This window comes from Bombina bombina, chromosome 2 (assembly GCF_027579735.1).
Source record: "Bombina bombina isolate aBomBom1 chromosome 2, aBomBom1.pri, whole genome shotgun sequence".
Lineage (NCBI taxonomy): Eukaryota > Metazoa > Chordata > Amphibia > Anura > Bombinatoridae > Bombina > Bombina bombina.
Genome location: NC_069500.1, coordinates 489,101,855 through 489,122,711, shown reverse-complemented (window position 1 = coordinate 489,122,711; position 20,857 = coordinate 489,101,855). Strand labels below are relative to the sequence as shown.

The window sequence follows — 20,857 nt, the reverse complement described above, 5'->3', positions numbered from 1 at the left end:
TTTTCGGTAGTAATTACTAAACCCTAAAAACCGCTGTAGATCCTTGCGGCTTTGTGGGGTAGGCCAGCTCTTTACCGCTTCTACTTTGTCTTGTTGCATTTGAATGCCCTCGGATGAGATATTGTATCCCAAGAAGGAGATCTTTTCAGCATGGAATATACATTTTTCGGCCTTGGCATATAATCGATGTATTTGAAGTCTGGATAGAACCCAGCTGACGTGTTTGATATGGTCTTGTAAATTCTGGGAATAAATGAGAATGTCATCCAGATAGACCACTACACATATGTCAAGGAGATCCCTGAAAACATCATTGATGTAATGCTGAAAAGTTGCAGGAGCATTACATAATCCAAATGGCATAACCAGGTATTCGTATAGGCCATATCTCGTTCTAAACGCAGTTAACCATTCATCTCCCTCTCTTATGCGAATGAGGTTGTAGGCCCCCCTGAGGTCCAATTTGGTGAATATCTTAGCTTGATGGAGTCGCTCAATAAGTTCAGGAATTAAGGGGAGTGGATACCTGTTTTTAACGGTAACTTTATTGAGCTCTCTATAATCAATGATCGGACGTAGTGATTTATCTTTGTTTCTAACAAAGAACATACCAGCTGCCGCAGGAGACACGGACGGCCTGATGAACCCTTTTTTTAAGTTTTCGTCTAAATAGCCTTTTAAATGTGCTAATTCAGGTTGGCTTAGAGGGTAGAGATGACCATGTGGTATTACTGAACCAGGTTTCAGATCTATAGGGCAGTCATAGCTACGGTGTGGAGGTAGTGTTTCTGCCTCCCTCTTACTAAATACTTCGGTATATTGTGAATATACTTCAGGTATATCTGTAGTTTGTTCAGTTATGTGGATGGTATGTGTTGAATGGTAACAATTTGTTTTACAATGAGAGGAGTTCAAAGTGACTTTTAGGGTTTTCCAATCTATGGAGGGTTCATGGAGGCGTATCCACTGAATACCTAGAACGATTGGAAAAAGAGGAGAAGGTAAAACATCAAATGACATGTATTCGAAATGGCAGTTTTGAGTGGTAACCATTAAAGGAACCGTGTGGTGTGTTATCGGACCGCTAGCTATGTATGTACCATCTACAACACGAATGGAGACAGGAGAGCTTTTTTTTTCAAGTGGTATTTTATTTGCCTTAACAACCTCTATGTCTATATAATTCCCATGTGCCCCAGTGTCGAGAATGGCCTCAGAAGATAGGCGTCTACGGTCCCATTGCAAAGAGAGAGAGATGAAACAATAATTAGGTTTGTTCTGCTGTGAGGTAGTACAATTGGTTAGCAGACACTTACTTTTCTTGTTTTTCAGAAGAATGGGGCAGTCCTTGACTGAATGTGCTGGACTAGCACAATAAAGACACAACGAGAGAGTTTTTCTTCTTTGCTTTTCCTCAGTAGACAGAGGACCCCTCAAGAGCCCTATCTCCATTGGTTCCTGAGATGTCCCACCACTGCCTACGGGTACTGCGGAAGTGGGGGTCTTACGATAAGTAGGTTCTGGACCATGGCGTTCAGACTTCCTCTCCCTTAGGTCTGTAATGAATTAATTCACTGTATCAATTCAATCCTTTGTATGGATCACAACTGTGGATGATAGGTTTTGTATCACTTAGCTGTAAATTAACATATGGATAAATGTTAATTTTAGGGCACAAAGTGAGTTTATATTGAATTCACAAACTTGGATTAATCTGTGAATAGGTGAAGAATCTCTCACTATGTTTATACTTGCAAATAATAAAGTATAAATTTCCACACTGGAAAAATAGCAATGAAGATTTTATGCTGGTAATATAATTCTAAGTACAGCCAAAATGTTTAGGAAACCACTGAGACCACACTACCTGCATATAGAGATTAGCAGGAAAATGTTCTGTAGCAGCAGAGTGTGTGAATCAGTGAGACAGGCTGAGACAGAATGGTAGAACAGCTGATATGAAATCTGCTTGTAAGCTGAGCCGTCTGGAATAGTTGTGATGTCACTGCTTAGGAATGTCTTGCTGTGAGCAGCTCCGTGTCTGCTGAAACTTGCAATGCAGACTGGCAGTTGAATTAGAGGTAAACAGCTTACCGGGAATTGTAACAGTATCAATCTTGCAAATTGTGACAAGCAGGTCACGCTGTTGTAGTGTCAATAAATCACTTGATAAACTTCAGCAGTAGAGGAGCAGAAGTAGCAAGTTCTGCCTAGGCAGAAAGCAATCCAGTTTCCTTGTAGAAATTCAGGTTAAAGATTTAGGAATAAACTTTCTAAGGTTTGAAATAGCTGGAGCACAAATCATGTGCAGGGAGCTCAGTTAGGTTGATTTCTTAATCACTAAGCACCTGGCTGGCCTCAAGAGTAACTTTAAATAGGGTAAGGGGTTGGCCTGAGTTTGTAAAGGTGGTATAGAGAGATTACAGCCTTTCTGTAAAGGTGGAACAGAATTCCTGACACTATCCGGGCAGAAGAGGACATCCGGACCGGCAAACATCTTCATCCAAGCGGCATCTTCTATCTTCATCCATCCGACGAGGAGCGGCTCCATATTCAAGACCTCCGGCGCGGAACATCCTCTTCTCCCGACAACTAGACGATGAATGAAGGTTCCTTTAAGTGACGTCATCCAAGATGGCGTCCCTCGAATTCCAATTGGCTGATAGGATTCTATCAGCCAATCGGAATTAAGGTAGGAAAAATCTGATTGGCTGATTGAATCAGCCAATCAGATTCAAGTCCAATCGGATTGGCTGACCCGATCAGCTAATCAGATTGAGCTTGCATTCTATTGGCTGATCGGAACAGCCAATAGAATGCGAGCTCACACAAATGCTAAACTTTATTGCGTCATTCTTGGCGCGAAAATATTTTTGGCGCGAAAATATACGTCTATGACGCAATTTTGTCATTTCCGGCGTCATACTTGACGCCGAGACCTTTCACACGATTGCGTCAATAGTGACGCGAGTGTGTCATTTCCGGTTATTTTTGGCGCCAAAAAAGTTTAAGTTACGTTGTGCGTCATACATGGCGCCAAACTTTTTCATTATTTTAATACCCCAATGATGTTTGCCTCTTGCCTTTTTCTCTATCAGAGGGCTATGCTTTTTGCATTTTTTCCCATTCCTGAAACTGTCATATAAGGAAATAGATAATTTTGCTTTATATGTTGTTTTTTCTCTTACATTTTGTAAGATGTCTCAATCTGATCATGTCTCAGAAGTTTCTGCTGGAACATTGCTGCCTGACATCGGTTTTACCAAAGGTAAGTGCATTTGCTGTAAAATTGTAGAAATGATTTCGCTGAATGTCATTTGTAATACTTGTCATGATAAACTTTTACATGCAGATAGTGTATCCATCAGTAATAGTATATTGCCAGTTGCAGTTCCTTCAACTTCTAATGTACATGATATACCTGTAAATTTTAAAGAATTTGTTTCTGATTCTATCCTGAAGGCTTTGTCTGCATTTCCACCTTCTAATAAACGTAAAAGGTCTTTTAAATCTTCTCATTTAGATGATGAAATTTCAAATGACCAACAACATAATAATTTATCCTCTTCTGATGAGGATCTATCTGATTCAGAAGATCCTTCCTCAGACATTGACACTGACAAATCTACTTATTTATTTAAAATAAGAGTATATGCGTTCTTTATTAAAAGAAGTGTTAATTACTTTGGATATTGAGGTAACCAGTCCTCTTGACGTTCAGTCTAATAAATGTTTAAATGCTGTTTTTAAACCTCCTGTGGTTTCTCCAGGGGTTTTTCCTATTCCTGAGGCTATTTCTGGTATGATTTCTAAGGAATGGAATAAGCCAGGTACTTCTTTTATTCCTTCTTCAAGGTTTAAAAAATTGTATCCTTTACCAGCAAATTCTATAGAGTTTTGGGAAAAAATCCCCAAAGTTGATGGGGCTATTTCTACTCTTGCTAAACGTACCACTATTTAGGAAACCAAAGTATGTCCCTAAGTCCGCATGAAGGTGAGACCCTCATTCCAGCTCAGCTGGTAGGGGGCAGATTAAGGTTTTTCAAGGATATTTGGATAAGATCTGTCCAAAAGCAATGGATTCAGAGCATTGTCTCTCAAGGGTATCGAATATGGTTCAGAGTAAGACCTCCTGTGAGAAGATTTTTTCTCTCACGTATCCCAGCAAATCCTGTAAAAGCTCAGGCTTTCCTGAAGTGTGTTTCAGACCTGGAGTCTTAAGGGGTAATCATGCCAGTTCCTCTTCAGGAACAAGGTTTGGGGTTTTATTCAAATCTATTCATTGTCCCAAAAAAGGAAAATTTATTCAGACCAGTTCTGGATCTGAAAATTTTGAATCGTTATATAAGAGTACCAACTTTCAAGATGGTCACTATAAGGACTATTCTGAAGGAAAAAAGGGGGAGCTTAGGTCGGGTGTGTGCACAATATATTATTTTGTATTTGAATAAAATAAATCACTTTTCACAAACAGCTTGAATAATCAGATAATAGATTTTGTTATGCAATGTCAGTGGGTCATCCCCCACCTCCCCTGACAGTTGCTATATTAGAAGGAAAGTTCTCTTTCAAACACACCAATGTAATATGATATCACTTATATATAGGTCTCAAGTGACTCGCCACAATCCTGTTTCTGGGTGCTTTTTTCTTCCGCTCCCTGTGGTGCTGCTGATTTGATCCTTGTTGTAAGGCTCTTGTCTGTGATTGGTGAGTGTCCTTTGTGAAAAAAATAGTCCAAGCTGGAAGGTGCTGTACCTCCGCAATAGGGTATTTTTGTAGTAAATAAACCTGCTTAGTGTGCTCACAATGGCCACTGCTAGTAGAATTCCAAAAACAAAAATATTAGGAGCACCAAAAAGCGTGTAAAAAGCAAAATGTTATTGTTTAACAAAAGGGTTAATTAACCCCCAGGGTAAGAGTGAAAAGAAAATATATTATGCAATTGAAATACAGAGAACAAAAAGGCCTTTTTGTTCTCTGTATTTCAATTGCATAATATATTTTCTTTTCACTCTTACCCCTGGGGGTTAATTAACCCTTTTGTTAAACAATAACATTTTGCTTTTTACACGCTTTTTGGTGCTCCTAACATTTTTTGTTTTTGAAGGACTATTCTGCCTTTTGTTCAGCAAGGACATTATATGTCCACAATAGACTTGCAGGATGCATACCTTCATATTCCGATTCATCCAGAACATTATCAGTTTCTGAGATTCTCTTTTCTAAACAAGCATTACCAATTTGTTGCTCTTCCATTTGGCCTAGTAACAGCTCCAAGAATCTTTTCAAAGGTTCTGGGTGCCCTACTCTCTGTAATCAGGGAACAGGGTATTGCTGTGTTTCCTTATTTGGACAATATCTTGGTACTAGCTCAGTCTTTACGTACTGCAGAATCTAACATGAATCAACTAGTGTTGTTTCTTCAGAAACATGGTTGGAGGATCAATTTACCAAAAAGTTTCTTGATTCCTCAGACAAGGGTCATCATTTTAGGCTTCCAGATAAATTCAGTGTCCATAACTCTGTCTCTAACAGACAAGAGACGTTTAAAATTGGTTGCAGCCTGTCGACACCTTCACTCTCAGTCATTCCCTTCAGTGGCTATGTGCATGGAAGTTTTAGGTCTCATGACTGCAGCATCGGACGCGATCCCCTTTGCTCGTTTTCACATGAGACCTCTACAGCTTTGTATGCTGAACCAATGGTGCAGGGATTATACAAAGATATCACAATTAATATCCTTAAATCCCAATGTACAACACTCTCTGACGTGGTGGATAGATCACCATTGTTTAGTTCAAGGGGCTTCTTTTGTTCGGCCAACCTGGACTGTGATCACAACAGATGCGAGTCTTTCAGGTTGGGGAGCTGTTTGGGGATCTCTGACAGCACAAGGGGTTTGGAAATCTCAAGAGGCGAGATTACCAATATATATTTTAGAACTCCGTGCAATTCTCAGAGCTCTTCAGTTTTGGCTTCTGTTAAAGAGAGAACCGTTCATTTGTTTTCAGACAGACAATATCACAACTGTGGCATATGTCAATCATCAGGGTGGGGCTCACAGTCCCCAAGCTATGAAAGAAGTATCTTGGATACTTGCTTGGGCGGAATCCCGCTCCTGTCTAATCTCTGCGGTACATATCCCAGGTGTAGACAATTGGGAGGCGGGTTATCTCAGCCGCCAGACTTTACATCCAGGGGAGTGGTCTCTCCATCCAGATGTATTTTCTCAGATTATTCAGATGTGGGGTCTTCCAGAGATAGATCTCATGGCCTCTCATCTAAACAAGAAACTTCCCAGATACCTGTCCAGGTGAAGGGATGTTCAGGCGGAAGCAGTGGATGCGCTGACACTCCTTGGTGTTATCATCCTGCTAACATTTTCCGGCCTCTAGTTCTCCTTCCAAGAGTGATCTCCAAAATCATCATGGAACAATCATTTGTGCTGCTGGTGGCTCCAGCATGGCCACACGGGTTGTGGTATGCGGATCGGGTTTGGATGTCCAGTTGCCCGCCTTGGCCACTTCCGTTACGGCCAGACCTACTATTTCAAGGTCCGTTTTTCCATCAGGATCTCAAATCATTAAATTTGAAGGTATGGAAATTGAACACTTAGTACTAAGTCATAGAGGTTTCTCTGACTCAGTGATTAATACTATGTTACAAGCTCATAAATCTGTCTCTAGAAAGATTTATTATAGAGTTTGGAAGACTTACATTTCATGGTGTTCTTCTCATGAATTCTCCTGGCATTCTTTTAGAATTCCTAGAATTTTACAGTTTCTTCAGGATGGTTTGGATAAAGGTTTGTCTGCAGGTTCCTTGAAAGGAAAAATCTCTGCTCTTTTTGTTTTATTTCACAGAAAGATTGCTATACTTCCTGATATACACTGTTTTGTACAGGCTTTAGTTCGTATTAAGCCTGTCATTTAATCAATTTCTCCTCCTTGGAGTCTTAATTTGGTTCTGAAGGCCTTACAGGCTCCTCCATTTGAACCTATGCATTCTTTGGACATTAAACTACTTTCTTGGAAAGTGTTGTTCCTTTTGGCCATCTCTTCTGCTAGAAGAGTTTCTGAGCTATCTGCTCTTTCTTGTGAGTCTCCTTTTCTGATTTTTCATCAAGATAAGGCAGTTTTGCGGACTTCATTTAAATTTCTACCTAAGGTTGTGAATTCTAACAACATTAATAGAGAAATTGTTGTCCCTTCTTTGTGTCCTAATCCTAAGAATTCTTTGGATTGATCCTTACATTCTTTGTATGTGGTAAGAGCTTGAAATATTATGTTGAAGCTACTAAAGATTTCAGGAAGAATTCTAGTCTATTTGTTATCTTTTCTGGTTCTAGGAAAGGTCAGAAGGCTTCTGCCATTTCCTTGGCATCTTGGTTAAAGCTTTTGATTCATCAGGCTTATTTGGAGTCGGGTCAGGCCCCGCCTCAAAGAATTACAGCTCATTCTACTAGATCAGTCTCCACTTCGTGGGCTTTTAAGAATGAAGCTTCAGTTGATCAGATTTGCAAAGCAGCAACTTGGTCTTCTTTGCATACATTTACTAAATTCTACCGTTTTGATGTATTTGCTTCTTCAGAAGCAGTTTTTGGTAGAAAAGTTATTCAGGCCGCTATTTCAGTTTGATTCTTCTGCTTTTGGTTTAAGTTTTTTTCTTTCGATTATGAAAATAAACTTATTTTTTTGGGTTGTGGATTAATTTTTTCAGCAGAAAATGGCTGTTTTTATTTTATTCCCTCCCTCTCTAGTGACTCTTGAGTGGAGATCCACATCTTGGGTATTACTATCCCATACGTCACTAGCTCATGGACTCTTGCCAATTACATGAAAGAAAAACATAATTTATGCTTACCTGATAAATTTATTTCTCTTGTAGTGTATCCAGTCCACGGATCATCCATTACTTATGGGATATTCTCCTTCCCAACAGGAAGTTGCAAGAGGATCACCCACAGCAGAGCTGCTATATAGCTCCTCCCCCAACTGTCATATCCAGTCATTCGACTGAAAACAAACAGAGAAAGGAGAAACCATAGGGTGCAGTGGTGACTGTAGTTTAATTAAAATTTAGACCTGCCTTAAAAGGACAGGGCGGGCCGTGGACTGGATACACTACAAGAGAAATAAATTTATCAGGTGAGCATAAATTATGTTTTCTCTTGTTAAGTGTATCCAGTCCACGGATCATCCATTACTTATGGGATACCAATACCAAAGCTAAAGTACACGGATGATGGGAGGGACAAGGCAGGATTAAGCGGAAGGAACCACTGCCTGAAGAACCTTTCTCCCAAAAACAGCCTCCGAAGAAGCAAAAGTATCAAATTTGTAAAATTTGGAAAAAGTGTGAAGCGAAGACCAAGTCGCGGCCTTGCAAATCTGTTCAACAGAGGCCTCATTTTTAAAGGCCCAGGTGGAAGCCACAGCTCTAGTAGAATGAGCTGTAATCCTTTCAGGGGGCTGCTGTCCAGCAGTCTCATAGGCTAGGCGTATTATGCTCCGAAGCCAAAAGGAAAGAGAGGTTGCCGAAGCTTTTTTACCTCTCCTCTGTCCAGAGTAAACGACAAACAGGGTAGATGTTTGAAGAAAATCTTTAGTAGCTTGTAAGTAAAACTTCAAGGCACGGACTACGTCCAGATTATGTAAAAGACGTTCCTTCTTTGAAGAAGGATTAGGACACAATGATGGAACAACAATCTCTTGATTGATATTCTTGTTAGAAACCACCTTAGGTAAAAACCCAGGTTTGGTACGCAGGACTACCTTATCTGCATGAAAAATCAGATAAGGAGAATCAAATTGTAAGGCAGATAGCTCAGAGACTCTCCGAGCCGAGGAAATAGCCATCAAAAACAGAACTTTCCAAGATAAAAGTTTAATATCAATGGAATGAAGGGGTTCAAACGGAACTCCTTGAAGAACTTTAAGAACCAAGTTTAAGCTCCACGGGGGAGCAACAGGTTTAAACACAGGCTTAATTCTAATCAAAGCCTGGCAAAATGCCTGGACGTCTGGAACCTCTGCCAGACGCTTGTGCAAAAGAATAGACAGAGCAGAAATCTGTCCCTTTAAGGAACTAGCTGATAATCCTTTGTCAAAGCCCTCCTGGAGAAAAGACAATATTCCAGGAATCCTAACCTTACTCCATGAGTAATTCTTGGATTCACACCAATAAAGATATTTACTCCATATCTTGTGGTAGATTTTCCTGGTAACAGGCTTTCGTGCCTGTATTAAAGTATCAATGACTGACTCGGAGAAGCCACGCTTTGATAGAATCAAGCGTTCAATCTCCATGCAGTCAGTCTCAGAGAAATTAGATTTGGATGATTGAAATGACCTTGTATCAGAAGGTCCTGTCTTAGAGGCAGAGTCCATGGTGGAAAGGATGACATGTCCACTAGGTCTGCATACCAAGTCCTGCGTGGCCACGCAGGTGCTATCAGAATCACCGATGCTCTCTCCTGTTTGATTTTGGCAATCAGTCGAGGGAGCAGAGGAAACGGTGGAAACACATAAGCCAGGTTGAAGAACCAAGGCGCTGCTAGAGCATCTATCAGCGTCGCTTCTGGGTCCCTGGACCTGGATCCGTAACAAGGAAGCTTGGCATTCTGGCGAGACGCCATGAGATCCAACTCTGGTTTGCCCCAACGATGAATCAACTGAGCAAACACCTCCAGATGGAGTTCCCACTCCCCCGGATGGAAAGTCTGACGACTTAGAAAATCCGCCTCCCAGTTCTCCACGCCTGGGATATGGATTGCTGACAGGTGGCAAGAGTGGTACTCTGCCCAGCGAATTATTTTTGAGACTTCTAACATCGCTAGGGAACTCCTGGTTCCCCCTTGATGGTTGATGTAAGCCACAGTCGTGATGTTGTCCGACTGAAATCTGATGAACCTCAGTGTTGCTAACTGAGGCCAAGCCAGAAGAGCATTGAATATCGCTCTTAACTCCAGAATATTTATTGGAAGGAATTTCTCCTCCTGAGTCCATGATCCCTGTGCCTTCAGGGAATTCCAGACTGCACCCCAACCTAGAAGGCTGGCATCTGTTGTTACAATTGTCCAATCTGGCCTGCGAAAGGTCATACCCTTGGACAGGTGTACCCGAGACAACCACCAGAGAAGAGAATCTCTGGTCTCTTGATCCAGATTTAGCAGAGGGGACAAATCTGTGTAATCCCCATTCCACTGACTCAGCATGCATAATTGCAGCGGTCTGAGATGAAGGCGCGAAAATGGCACTATGTCCATTGCCGCTACCATTAAGCCGATTACCTCCATACACTGAGCTACCGAAGGGCGCGGAATGGAGTAAAGAACACGGCAAGCATTTAGAAGTTTTGATAACCTGGACTCCGTCAGGTAAATTTTCATTTCTACAGAATCTATAAGAGTCCCTAAGAAGGAGACCCTTGTGAGTGGGGATAGAGAACTCTTTTCCTCGTTCACTTTCCACCCGTGCAACCTCAGAAATGCCAGAACTATCTCTGTATGAGACTTGGCAACTTGAAAGCTTGACGCCTGTATCAGGATGTCATCTAGATACGGAGCCACCACTATGCCTCGCGGTCTTAGAACCGCCAGAAGTGAGCCCAGAACCTTTGTAAAGATTCTCGGGGCTGTAGCCAACCCGAAGGGAAGAGCTACAAATTGGTAATGCCTGTCTAGAAAGGCAAACCTTAGAAACCGATGAAGATCTTTGTGAATCGGTATGTGAAGGTAGACATCCTTTAAGTCCACTGTGGTCATGTACTGACCTTCTTGGATCATGGGTAGGATGGTCCGAATAGTTTCCATTTTGAAAGATGGAACTCTGAGGAATTTGTTTAAGATCTTTAGATCCAAAATTGGTCTGAAGGTTCCCTCTTTTTTGGGAACCACAAACAGATTCGAATAAAAACCCTGTCCTTGTTCCGTCCGCGGAACTGGATGGATCACTCCCATAACTAGGAAGTCTTGCACACAGCGTAGGAATGCCTCTTTCTTTATCTGATTTGCAGATAGCCTTGAAAGATGAAATCTCCCTTGTGGAGGGGAAGCTTTGAAGTCCAGAAGATATCCCTGAGATATGATCTCCAACGCCCAGGGATCCTGAACATCTCTTGCCCACGCCTGGGCGAAGAGAGAAAGTCTGCCCCCTACTAGATCCGTCGCCGGATAGGGGGCCGTTCCTTCATGCTGTCTTAGAGGCAGCAGCAGGCTTTCTGGCCTGCTTGCCTTTGTTCCAGGACTGGTTAGGTTTCCAGGCCTGCTTAGATTGAGCAAAAGTTCCCTCTTGTTTTGAAGCGGAGGAAGTTGATGCTGCACCTGCCTTGAAATTTCGAAAGGCACGAAAATTAGACTGTTTGGTCTTTGCTTTGGCCCTGTCCTAAAGGAAGGATGTGACCCTTACCTCCAGTAATGTCAGCAATAATTTCCTTCAAACCAGGCCCGAATAAGGTCTGCCCCTTGAAAGGAATGTTGAGTAATTTAGACTTCGAAGTCACGTCAGCTGACCAGGATTTAAGCCATAGCGCCCTACGCGCCTGGATGGCGAATCCGGAATTCTTAGCCGTTAGTTTAGTCAAATGAACAATGGCATCAGAAACAAATGAGTTAGCTAGCTTAAGTGTTCTAAGCTTGTCAATAATTTCAGTCAATGGAGCTGTATGGATGGCCTCTTCCAGGGCCTCAAACCAGACAGGCGCAATGCATGCAAGGGGCTGTAAAATAAAACCTTGTTGAATAAACATTTTTTAAGGTAACCCTCCAATTTTTTATCCATTGGATCTGAAAAAGCACAACTGTCCTCAACCGGGATAGTAGTACACTTTGCTAAAGTAGAAACTGCTCCCTCCACCTTAGGGACCGTCTGCCATAAGTCCCGTGTAGTGGCGTCTATTGGAAAAAAAATTCTAAATATAGGAGGTGGGGAACCTGGATAATACCTCTGACAGGGTATTATTCATGATTGCAGCCATGTCCTGCAAGGTAATCGCTATGGGCGTCCCTGATGTAATCGGCGCCATATTAGCGTGCATCCCCTGAGCGGGAGGCGAAGGGTCTGACACGTGGGGAGAGTTATTCGGCATAACTTCCCCCTCGTCAGAATCTTCTGGTGATATTTCTTTTATAGTTAAAGACTGATCTTTACTGTTTAAGGTGAAATCAATACATTTAGTACACATTCTCCTATGGGGCCCCACCATGGCTTTCAAACATAATGAACAAGTAGTTTCCTCTGTGTCAGACATGTTTAAACAGACTAGCAATGAGACTAGGAAGCTTGGAAAACACTTTAAACAAGTTTACAAGCAATATAAAAAACGTTACTGCACCTTTAAGAAACACAAATTTTGTCAAAATTTGAAATAACAGTGAAAAAAGGCAGTTACACTAACGAAATTTTTACAGTGTATGTAACAAGTTAGCAGAGCATTGCACCCACTTGCAAATGGATGATTAACCCCTTAATACCCAAAACTGAATAATAAAAGACAAAAACGTTTTTTGTTTTTTTTTCCAAACAGTCACAACAACTGCCACAGCTCTACTGTGGCTTTTTACCTCCCTCAAATACGACTTTGAAGCCTTTTGAGCCCTCCAGAGATGTCCTGGATCATGCAGGAAGAAGCTGGATGTCTGTGTCTGTAATTTTTGCTGTGCAAAAAAACGAAAATAGGCCCCTCCCACTCATATTACAACAGTGGAAAGCCTAAGGAAAACTGTTTCTAGGCCAAATTCAAGCCAGCCATGTGGAAAAAAACTAGGCCCCAATAAGTTTTATCACCAAATACATATAAAAACGATTAAACATGCCAGCAAACGTTTTATATTACATTTTTATAAGAGTATGTATCTCTATTAATAAGCCTGATACCAGTAGCTAACTGCATTTAAGGCTTTACTTACATTAGTTCGGTATCAGCAGCATTTTCTAGCAAATTCCATCTCTAGAAAAATATTAACTGCACATACCTTATTGCAGGAAAACCTGCACGCCATTCCTTCTCTGAAGTTACCTCACTCCTCAGAATATGTGAGAACAGCCATGGATCTTAGTTACTTCTGCTAAGATCATAGAAAATGCAGGCAGATTCTTCTTCTAAATACTGCCTGAGATAAACAGTACACTCCGGCACCATTTAAAAATAACAAACTTTTGATTGAAGAATAAACTAAGTATAAAACACTACACTCCTCTTACGACCTCCATCTTGGTTGAGGCTTGCAAGAGAATGACTGGATATGACAGTTGGGGGAGGAGCTATATAGCAGCTCTGCTGTGGGTGATCCTCTTGCAACTTCCTGTTGGGAAGGAGAATATCCCATAAGTAATGGATGATCCGTGGACTGGATACACTTAACAAGAGAAACATAATTTACCTGATAAATTCATTTCTTTCATATTGGCAAGAGTCCATGAGGCCCACCCTTTTTATGGTGGTTATGATTTTTTGTATAAAGCACAATTATTTCCAAATTTCTTTTGTTGATGCTTTCTACTCCTTTCTTTATCACCCCACTGCTTTGCTATTCGTTAAACTGAATTGTGGGTGTGGTGAGGGGTGTATTTATAGGCATTTTTGAGGTTTGGGAAACTTTGCCCCTCCTGGTAGGATTGTATATCCCATATGTCACTAGCTCATGGACTCTTGCCAATATGAAAGAAATTAATTTATCAGTTCTTACATAAATTATGTTTTTTTAATTTTTGTAATTGTAGATTTCATTTTTTTAGTAGTGTTAGATTTTTTTAATGTGTATTTAAATTTATTTAACTGATAGTTATTTTTATATTAGTATAATAGTAATGTTAGTTTAATTTATAGTTTAAACTTAGTTTTTTTTAATTTCCCAGGTAAGTTTTTATTTATTTTAAGATAGGGATATTGTAATTTTAATTTAAAGTTAGGGGTTGTTAGGTTTAGGGGTTAATGGTTTAATTTAGTGTTTTTGCGATGTGGGGGGCCGGCGGTTTAGGGGTTAATAACTTTGTTTAGTGGCGGCGATGTCAGGGAGCAGCGGAATAGGGGTTAATATCTTTATTATAGAGTGGGCGATGTTGGGGTGCGGGGGAATAGGGGTTAATAACTTTATTATAGTGGCAGCAATATTCGGAGCGGCAGATTAGGGGTGTTTAGACGTGGGGTTTATGTTAGGGTGTTAGGTTTAAACGTAACTTTTTTTCCCCCATAGACATCAATGAAGTTGCGTTACGGAGCTTTTCATTCCGCGATCGCAGGTGTTAGGTTTTTGTTAGACATTGATGTGTATGGGGAAAGTGTGCACGAGCACGACCAAAGCAGCGCTTGGATTTTGTGCGGTATGGAGCTCATCGCCACCATATCGCACACACAAGGTGGCTTTTCTAAAACTTGTAATGGCAGCGCTATGGAGGGTGAAAAAACGCAACTTTTGTTGCGTTCGTTTCGCACCCTCTATAGCGCAAAACATGTATTCTAGGTGTATAGAAATTAATTGATTGGTTGTCTTTGTATGTATTCTTTGAACTTACCTCTTTCATTTCTCGCTCTTAACATGTGGTACAACAGAAATTGAGAGTACCTGAGGGAGGGCTGTGGAATTGTGATAAATGTTAGAAACCGATTAGTTGGTTTGTATTTTTTTAATTCTCAGATTGGCCGCTTGTTTAAAATTAGAGGAGAATAATATAAATTGTGTTAATTTATAGATTGTGAATCATTTAGTATAAATGAGCTTATTTTATTTTTCCCATTTTTATAGTGACATTTTAAACTTAAATAATAATACAATTGTTATCAAAATATTGCAAACTCCTCTCCATTAAAATGACAGGTACTTCACTTATGTGAGAGACAAGGGAGGTGGGTAGGAGGAGTTTCTTTAACGCATATAAAGTGTAAAGGTTGTGTAGGTGTTACAGCTCTTTTTTGGTGATTTTAAATTGCTCTGGCAGATGTCCGCTGAAACATGTTGAGCATTTCATACTGAATCTTAAACAAAGCTGAATTTCAGTGATGTATGATGTTCAATTTTATTTAATGATGGATCTTCTTTTCCACGTACAATCGTATTCTCCTTTTAGTGTGTTTCGAAGGTGAAACTGCACTATTTATGGCTTTTTAACTCTAAGGTATTGAAACTATCATTGCTTCCTTGTTTGGTATTTTTGAAACAAGAGGAAAGCCAATATCATACCCTAAGGAGGACAGCGCCACCAGTCTACAGACACTTCCAGATACACAATCAAGGACTAACCGAGGCAGGACGCACGTAATAAGGGAAGTGATTGTATCCCACACAACTCTTGTCTACATTGTTCAAAAAAGTTTTCAACAGCTTTCAATAGCTTAATATCGATTGCAATAAGGGGGCACTGGTAGGCAAGGTGTGGAAGGATACTAGTGGGCTCCTTCAAGCTTGATCATAATTTCTTGAGTTTTGTATTTGAAGTTTTACTGCTCCTAACTTTCAAGGCTTTTCCTTTTATGATAGTTTTTGTTTATCAGTATTTTACACTCTCTCTGACTGCAATAGATTGCAGCCAGTTGTATGAATGGCTTGCATCCTTATTACCAGTGCTGTACATTAGCATATATTGGTTAACTGAATAGAATAGAATTAATGTGTAGCAGATAGAAACATAGTGAAAGCCAGTTGTGCATGTTTCTCTGAGTAGCTTTGCACACAGTCATCTGTCAATAGATTTGCAGTCTTCTGTCAACTTTCATTAGATAAATGGGTGGTGTGCACTACATAGCACTTTAGTTAGTAGAATACACTTTCATATTTTATTTTTGGTACAACTGTACAACTATGCTCCAAGGAAACAAATTATATAATCAATTTCAGTTTATTACAATGTCTGTAGTGTTCTCTTACCCTCAAGATAACGAGTGCCATATGAGCTTTCTGGGAACAGCCCTCTTAAGTATGTTATAGATGATACAGAAATGGCTAATAGTCTCTTAATAACCAACAAAGATTCCTGCTCTGAGGATATTTTATTAGGAAGTTGAATCAACACCTGAAATATAAAAAAGTTAATATTTTTCTTACAGTATAAATGTACGTGTAAATTATAAATTTAAATAACCATAGCAAACATTGCACATATTTCAGCTTGGAATACATTTCTGCATGGTTAACAGGCACATAAAACATTGTAGAAATACAAGACATGTAGTATTGCAATAAATTAACATACTTACTGAGCGGGAAAACCTTCTAAACACATTAAAACATTGTCTGATGCAATGGCCTTTCAATAGCCAAACTCCCCACATTATTATTATACTTTATTTATGAGGCGTCAACATATTCTGCAGAGCTGTCCATGGATACAATTCATTTTAATAAAACAATTATATAAAACTTGTAAGAGACAGGACAAAATTTACAAAAACATACAGGAGGAATTGAGGTTCCTATTCCCGTGGGGAACTTACAATCTAGAAGGGTAGGAAGTTGAGAAACAGGAGGTGAGGACTGCAAGATTGAGAAATATGTTAATGCAGAGTTAGATGAGGGAAATGTTGTTAGGTAAGTGAAATTAATTTATTATTGAGTTGGGTAGTAGGCTTCTATTAACAGAAAAGTCTTCAGGGAGCATTTAAAGGATTAAAGGGCCATAATACCCAAATGTTTAAACTCTTGAAAGTGATGCAGCATAGCTGTAAAAAGCTGATTAGAAAATATCACCTGAACATCTCTATGTAAAAAAGAAAGATATTTTACCTCAAAAGTTCCTCAGTAGCCACCTCCCATTGTAAAGGATTTCTAAGCAGCATTTTAGTATGTCTGTCCCGGGACAACTGAAAGGATGAGCATCGTGAACTCTCATATTATTTCACCAATCAGGTAAAGGAAGCTTACTATGAAATCTGAGTTAAGTCAAATCTCATGAGATCACAGTAAGAGTTCATGACCTCAGCACTGCTGATGCCGATTGGCTGCTGTTCATTTCTTCATTTTTTTATTTTTTTTACCTGCAGCTGGGAGCAGCTGAGTATAACCTTTTACTCAGAACTCACTCTGCTGAGCTGAGGAGATTGTGAGGTAAAATATCTTCCTTTTTTACATAGAGATGCTCAGGTGATATTTTCCTGTCAGCTTTTTACAGTTATACTGCATCAGTTTCAAGTGATTTAGCATATGAGTATTATGTCCCTTTAAAGATTAGGGCAAAGTCTGACAGCACGAGGGAGAGTGTTCCAGAGGGTAGGTGCTGCACGACAGAAGTTTAGCATGAGAAGAGGTGATAGTCATGGGTGCAAAGAGCAGGTCATTGTTGGATCTTAGTGGGTGGGCTGGAGTCTACTTGTTTATTTGAGAGAGGATAGGTAGAGGGGAGCGGCGTTGGTGAGAGCTTTGTATGTAAGGGTGAGAAGTTTGAATTTAATTCTGCTGTGAATGGGGAGCCAATGAAGGGACTCACAGAGAGGTGCAGCAGATACAGAGTGATGGGAAAGGTGGATTAGACTGGCAGAGACATTTAGGATCGATTGAAGGGGGGAGAGGCGAGAAAGAGGAAGGCCAGTAAGTAGGTTATTGCAGTAGTCAAGTCGGGAAATAACAAGGGAGTGGATTATTTGCTTTGTGGTGTTAGCGCTCTGAAGAGGGTGAATCTTGGAAATATTGCGTAGATGGTTACAGCAGTATGTAGAAAGCGATTCGATGTGGGGGGAGGATAGCTTTGAGTCAAGTGTAACTCCGAGGCAGCGGGCTTGTGGCGATGGGGAAATGGTGATGCCGTCAACAGGGATAGAGAAGTCAGAAGTCGGTGTAGAGCTTGAAAGGGGGATAAGAAGGAGCTCAGTCTTGGACATGTTAATCTTTAGGTGGCGAGAGGCCATCCAGGAAGAAATACAAGATAAGCAGTTGCTGACATGAGAAAGGACAGAGGGAGAGAGAGCAGGGGTGGAGAGGTGGATCTGGGTGTCATCAGCATAGAGGTGATATTTGAAGCCATAACTGTTGATAAGTTTACCCAGTAAAGAAAAGATCCTTGAGGTACTCAACAGACAGAGGCATTGGGGAGGAGGAGTCGCCGGCAAATGATACAGAAAAAGAGCTGTGAGAAAGATAGGAGTGAATTCAGGAAAGAGCAGTGTCACAGAGGCCAAAAGAGCTAAGGCTTTGTAGGAGGAGTGGGTGGACAACTGTGTCAAATGCAGCTGAGAGGTCAAGTAAGATGAGTTTAAGTATAGTGTAGTGGCCAATATTTTAGCAGAGAGAAGATTGATAGTAACCTTAAAAAGGGCAGTCTCAGTTGAGTGTTTGGGGCGGAATCCAGATTGGAGGTGGTCAAGCAAGGAGTTGGTGGACAGTAAGTGGGTTAGGCGATTGTAAACTAGTTTTTCAAGGAGTTTTGATGTTAGTGGAAGCAGTGATATGGGACGGTAGCTTTTAGGAGAATTAGGTTCGAGGGAGGGTTTTTTTTTCTTTTGCGTGTTTAAAAGAAGATGGGAACGAGCCAGTAGAGAGAGATAGGTTGAAGATGTGAGTAAGAGCAGGAGTGAGGGTGGAAGACAAGGAGGGTATTAGATGGGAAGGGATATGGTCGAGCCGGCAGGTAGTGAGGCGTGAGGAAGATAGTAAGGAAGAAACTTAATTCTCAGTGGCTGGATAGAAGATGCAGAGGGTGGCAGAGGGAGTAACTGGGCCTGTTGTTGGAATATTGCAAGTTGGTGTTGGGATGTTGCTTCGGATAGTATGTGTTTTGTTTAAAAAGTAGTCTGCCAGGTCTTGAGCACTAAAGACAGACGGGGGGTGGAGCAGGTGGGTAGAGGAGAGACTTAAAAGGTGGAGAAGAGTCGTTTAGGGTTTGAGGAAAGTAAGAGAGTAGATATGAGAGAAGAGAAGTAGGTTTGCTTGGCTAAGTAAAGGACAGAAGTGTATAAATGAAGAATAAACTTAGTGCATGAAATCAGGTTCAGAGTGAGTTTTCCTTCAGACACGCTTAGCAGTGCGGGAGCATTTTTGCAAATAGCGTGTTTGCGGAGAGTGCCAGGGCTGACGGTGTGATTTTTGCGCAGTCGGGGAGGGGCAAGTGTGTCTAGTGCAGAGGAGAGAGTTTTGTTATAGTGGGCTGTAGCAAGATATGGGCAGGTTATAGAGGAAGTGTGAGGGAGATCATGAATGATTTTTGAAAATTGGAGCAGATCCACAGCATGTAGATTTCTACAGGTGTGGGGGCGGGATGGAGAAATGGGTTTTGCTGTTGCATTAATATTATAGGTGATGGTCTGAAATGGGAAAAGGGCGACAGGTGAGGTCAGATATAGAACAGAGGTAGGAAAATACCAGGTCAATGGAGTGTCCATCACAGTGAGTAGGGAATAGGGTGGATTGTGAGAGACCTAAGGAGGATGTGAGTGAAAGAAGTTTAGAGGCAGCAGGGGCAGATGGGTTGTCAATGGGAATGTTGAAGTCCCCAAGAATTAGGGTTGGTATATTTGTAGAGAGAAAGTGAGGAAGCCAGGCGGCAAAGTTGTCATTGGGACGTCGGTCCAGGAGGGCGATAGATGACTGTCACTTTGAGGGAGAGGGGGGGAGAACAGGCGAATACAGTGGACTTCAAAGGCGGAGAAGGAGAGAGATGGGAATGGAGGTAGGTACTGATAAGTGCAGGAGGGGGAGAGCAGGATTCCAACACTGCCGCCACATTTCTCACCTGGCCTAGGGGTATGGCTAAAGTGAAGACCACCATGTGTGAAAGCAGCAGTGGAAACGGTGTCGGAAGAAGATAGCCAGGTTTTGGTAATTGCTAAAAGGGTGAAAGCATTTGATATAAACAGGTTATGAATGGTTGTAAGTTTGTTGCAGACAGAACGAGAGTTCCATAGTTTGCAAGTGAAAGGATTGTGTGCGTATGGGATGCATTGGATTGAAATGAGGTTGTGTGTTGCTTTTATAAAAGTTTCTATAAGGAGTGTGTGATTGAGTAATGGTGGGAATGAGGGTGGACCCAGGATGTGGAGATATGTCGCCTGATGCTAATAGCAGCAAGATGGAAAGTAAGAGTGGGTGAGAATGAGATTTATAGCAGTGGGGGAATTTCTGTAAGGTGGTGCAGTTTATTGACATAGATTTTAAAATAGAAAGTAGTTCATGAGAGTTAAGGTAAGGAAAGGAAAGGAGAGAGGGGCCTATATAAACTGTATGTGGAGATGGGTAAGGTATAAGCATGTGAGCATGCCTGTGGAATATGCATGAGACTGGTAAAAGGAATAGCAGTCCTGAAAACATAGAATATTAAGTGAAAAAGATTGTTTTTGAAATGAAAACATTTAGCTTGCCTCAAATAATCTTTAAAATCTTGTTCAATTCTTGTATAATTCTTAGTGCTGCCACTTAAAGATGGTCACTTAGACAGATGGGAGCTTAGAGGGATGAAATGCTCTGCAAATGTTTAGACCCCAGAAAATGCCCTCCACTAGCTGGTTTTAAATGTATAGGGCTTCAGCAGACAGCTGAGTTACAGGGGTTAAAAACAGTGAAATAAATCCAGCAGACATTAACGTTCCCAATTAGAAGTGTATCTTGGGGGGCGGAGCTAGCCTTTCTAGGGATGAGACGTGTTTTTGTGCAGCTCCTGCTCACAGATATCATATTTGTTAAAATTTGATAAATTTAGCCCAAAAAAACCTTTAGTACTCGCTTATGATTATACCCACAGTGGTATAGGCTCTAAGGACTTTTATTTTTTGAGACATTAGTTGAGCGGGAGCTGCGACGCCACGCTCCAGCATGAAGAGGCCCTGACTGTATGAGGTATCGGCTTTTATGCTCCATCAACCGAGTGTGGCCACCAGAAGAATCCCTCTAAGCAATTATACGATATAGCCACGCTCCAGAATTTCCCGGACCTGC

General features: G+C 41.0%; 1 protein-coding gene across 1 annotated transcript in view; it reads right to left on the bottom strand.

The window, feature by feature from the left end:
- HORMAD2 (HORMA domain containing 2) overlaps window positions 1-20,596 on the bottom strand; it is a 503,384-nt gene extending 482,788 nt beyond the window's left edge. The window contains exons 1-2 of the mRNA XM_053699837.1: window positions 20,588-20,596; window positions 15,866-16,010 (exon numbers count right to left, since the gene is read on the bottom strand). Coding sequence (XP_053555812.1) covers window positions 15,866-16,010; window positions 20,588-20,596 — 154 coding nt within the window. The remainder of the gene's footprint in view (window positions 1-15,865; window positions 16,011-20,587) is intronic.
- Between the last annotated feature and the right edge of the window lie 261 nt (window positions 20,597-20,857).